This window comes from Limulus polyphemus, unplaced genomic scaffold (assembly GCF_000517525.1).
Source record: "Limulus polyphemus unplaced genomic scaffold, Limulus_polyphemus-2.1.2 Scaffold13466, whole genome shotgun sequence".
In the NCBI taxonomy this organism is placed as follows: Eukaryota; Metazoa; Arthropoda; class Merostomata; order Xiphosura; family Limulidae; genus Limulus; species Limulus polyphemus.
Genome location: NW_013679076.1, coordinates 5,078 through 8,724, shown reverse-complemented (window position 1 = coordinate 8,724; position 3,647 = coordinate 5,078). Strand labels below are relative to the sequence as shown.

The window sequence follows — 3,647 nt, the reverse complement described above, 5'->3', positions numbered from 1 at the left end:
AACAGACACTACAATATTCAACATTCTACTTATCAGTACAACAGACACTACAATATTCAACATTCTACTTATCAGTACAACATTCAGCATTCTACGTACCAGTACATCAGACACTACAACATTCAACATTCTACTTATCAGTACAACAGACACTACAATATTCAACATTCTACTTATCAGTACAACAGACACTACAACATTCAACATTCTACTTATCAGTACAACAGACATTACAATATTCAACATTCTACTCACCAGTACAACAGACACTACAATATTGAACATTCTACTTATCAGTACAACAGACACTACAATATTCAACATTCTACTTATCAGTACAACAGACACTACAATATTCAACATTCTACTCATCAGTACAACAGACACTACAATATTCAACATTCTACTTATCAATATACAGATGTTCTTCGTCATCAAGTATTAATAAGTTACCAAATGGGGTTATATTGTCAGATAAACCTTCCAATTCTGGTACTAAATTTACCTGAGTGCTTTTCAAGAATTCATATTTCTGGAAGTCTTGCCTGAAAACAAACTTGTTCCTGTCTGATGTTTCACTATCCCAAGTGTTATACACATGTAATACCTCTTCATGATCTTCGAGGCTACGTTCTGTAAGGTAAAACAATGAACAATTTAACTAATCTAACAATAACACTCTATATAGAAAAATTATAGTGGTATCAATGAAGCACAATTTAAAAGATGGAGATGCAAAACGTAAACCAAAAACGCATTTGTATAGTTAGAAACTGACCAAAGACTGCTAACAAGTTATAGATACTTTTTTGATAAAAAGAGTTAGCACAAAGGGTCACTTATAAAGAGTAATAGAATTAAAATAGGACCCAAAACTCGAGCGCATTCGAATAGTTGACTATTCTTCATCAGGAGAACAAAGGAGAAAGCGCTCGAGTTTTGGGTCTTATCTTAAGTTATATATACTATATTCAAAAGCATTATATCAAAATATCTGATTCAAACAACCAGAACTGGCTATAAACCACGCTTAAGTGACTTATTTTTTAAGATATGATTGGCACAATTAAAACAATAGAATGATTCCTTAATTTGATTTTGACAGCTAGGAGTAAGGATAGCTAAAAAATACTGCTCATACACCACGTGAGCTGATATTTGACCACCCAAAGTCAATTTGAATTAAAAACCTTCAGATTCGTAACGTTACTGTTCAATATCCAAAACTTAAAACTATAAAACTCACTTATTATACTTTTACGACCATTTTTTTTATATTCGTTGTAAAATATATGTAGTATAATTTCTATACGCGATATTCTGTTTGTTTATAGTTAAACACATAGTTACACAATGGGTTATGTGTGATGTGCCATCCATAGGCATCGAAACTCGGTTTTTAGCATTGTAAGCCTTAGTGTGGTTTTTCTCAGAGTACTCCCGTTTTTTACCCACCGCGAAGTCTTTGACATTGGATCTATCATACACTCTTCAGCATCGAATCCACTTCCACTGATCCCAAAATCCCCCCCATTTTCCCCACGAAGTATCCTCCATATCCCTCTCACACCATGAGAGAAATTCATTAATTCCCGGGTCTTCAAACCACGATTATGATGATAAATAAAACTATACAATTAAACTTTTACTACAACTAACTACTTCGTAAAATTCCAATTTCAAATATAACTGAAAACCATTCTTAAAACAAAAAAACTCTGATTTTGTATTTTTTAACATAACAACGAAACTACCCCTATTTTTATTACAACGTCTTCAATATAAATCTAAATAACTCAACTCAGATCCTCAAACTTACACGAAAGGTTATTTGTGTAATTCAAAATTTATGAATATGATATGATTACTTTTTTTTTACTTCCAAATGAGAACATTTCTAATGCTTTACGAAAAAATTAAGCTTTATAATGAAATTAACAAGTTTGATCCAAAAATATTTTCCTATTAAGTTTATACTTATCATACAGGTGTTTTGAATATACTTAGTTTAGTTCTTGAAATTGATAAGGCATGTAAACTATATTAAAAAAAAACGTTCTTATAAAAATGATATGCACAAATGAGACGAAAGTAATGTCATTAATTAAACATGTGGCCACCTAACCAATCATGACCGTTAAAACTTTACCGCCATTACAACTTACCAATTTTCAAGCTATGCAGCTGTTCCACTATAGACCACGTATGAGATCGTGCGAGATTAAACTTTAGGGTTAATAAGTGACAAAGGTCAATGACTCTGAGGCCTTCTTCAACAATCATCTGCTGTTGGCTTCCATTTTCTAAGTGGAAAGTCATTGTCACCTAGTGACAAAAAAAAGTTTGGTATATTATTATAAAAACTAATATCTGCTACCAAATGATATTAAGCTCAAGCTTTGTATGGAAGACGAATTATATCTAGCTATCTATTTACGAAAACATTACATAATTTCATCGGTGGAAAAAATCGGCGAAGAATACAGAGCTAGCTAGCTCCCTAATAAGTGAATTGTACCTACGTCAACTCGAAATTACTGGCTCATTGTGAACCCTCGATAAGACATCAAGGAGTTTTTAGACTAGAAAGAAGACTTTGTATTGCTTGTAAGTTTGTGGAACCTTTGTATATAAATTACTGTGTGTAGTTGCTATTTGTAATAATTGTTATTGTAAATTATGTTGTTGTTTGTATATTAAAACATATTTGTGTTAAAAAAGAAAAATGTGTGTATCAATCTTGTTGGCAAATATCATAAATTGGAGATATATCGGCATATATTTAATCACTAAATTTAAAGTATCAGTTAACTCAGTTTCAGACCTTTCGAAATTGGAATACTAATAATATAAAAAACATTAATAAGAATTTTAAGGCAGATATCATCGTTTCCCAAATTTTAGTAACAATGACCCAGTACATTGTCATAAGAAATGTGTGGCGGAAACATAATAAAGGAGTTAAACACGGTTTGTTGTGAATTTTTAAATCCTAGCTTCCTTGTACACATAATTCAACAGCTTTATTTAATGTTTAATTATGTCACAAGGCACTAACGGAAGAACTATTTTCTTTCGGTAAGAGTATTTATACTATACTGACTGACAGGACTTACCGTAATAAGTCCAATGAAGTAGTTTTCACACGTTTTTTGAACCTAATATCCTTGCAGTATAAGGCATATCAGATTTGTTATATATTTTACATGGGCAACCACTGCAATATGAAACTAAGGGAAAATGTTCATTCTCATAAGTTAAGGTTGTTTTCAGCACTATTTCGTACAATAAGGCCCCAACAAAGTGGTTTATTAAGTGTTCTACAGAGTGAAACGTCCCAATAGCAACATTTTCTAACAACGTTGTTTATGTAGGTGTCGTATCGAGTGAAACTCCATAACAGCAACACAAAATATTTTCTAACAACGCGGTTCCGAGATGTGGTCTATTAAGTGTTCTACAGAGTGAAACTCCACAACAGGAACACAAAACATTTTCTAACAACGTTGTTTATGTAGGTGTCGTATCGAGGGAAACTCCATAACAGCAACACAAAACATTTTCTAACAACGTTGTTTATGTAGGTGTCGTATCGAGGGAAACTCCATAACAGCAACACAAAACATTTTCTAACAACGTTGTTTATG

The 3,647-nt window shown here is 32.2% G+C and overlaps 1 protein-coding gene across 1 annotated transcript in view; it reads right to left on the bottom strand.

Annotated features, from left to right (window-relative positions):
- Positions 1–453: 453 nt before the first annotated feature.
- Positions 454–3,647, bottom strand: part of LOC111084083 (growth factor receptor-bound protein 14-like) — a gene marked incomplete at its 3' end in the record, with an annotated part of 4,285 nt that continues 1,091 nt past the window's right edge. Inside the window, exons 2-3 of the mRNA XM_022380874.1 lie at positions 2,166–2,325; positions 454–633 (exon numbers count right to left, since the gene is read on the bottom strand). Coding sequence (XP_022236582.1) covers positions 454–633; positions 2,166–2,325 — 340 coding nt within the window. The remainder of the gene's footprint in view (positions 634–2,165; positions 2,326–3,647) is intronic.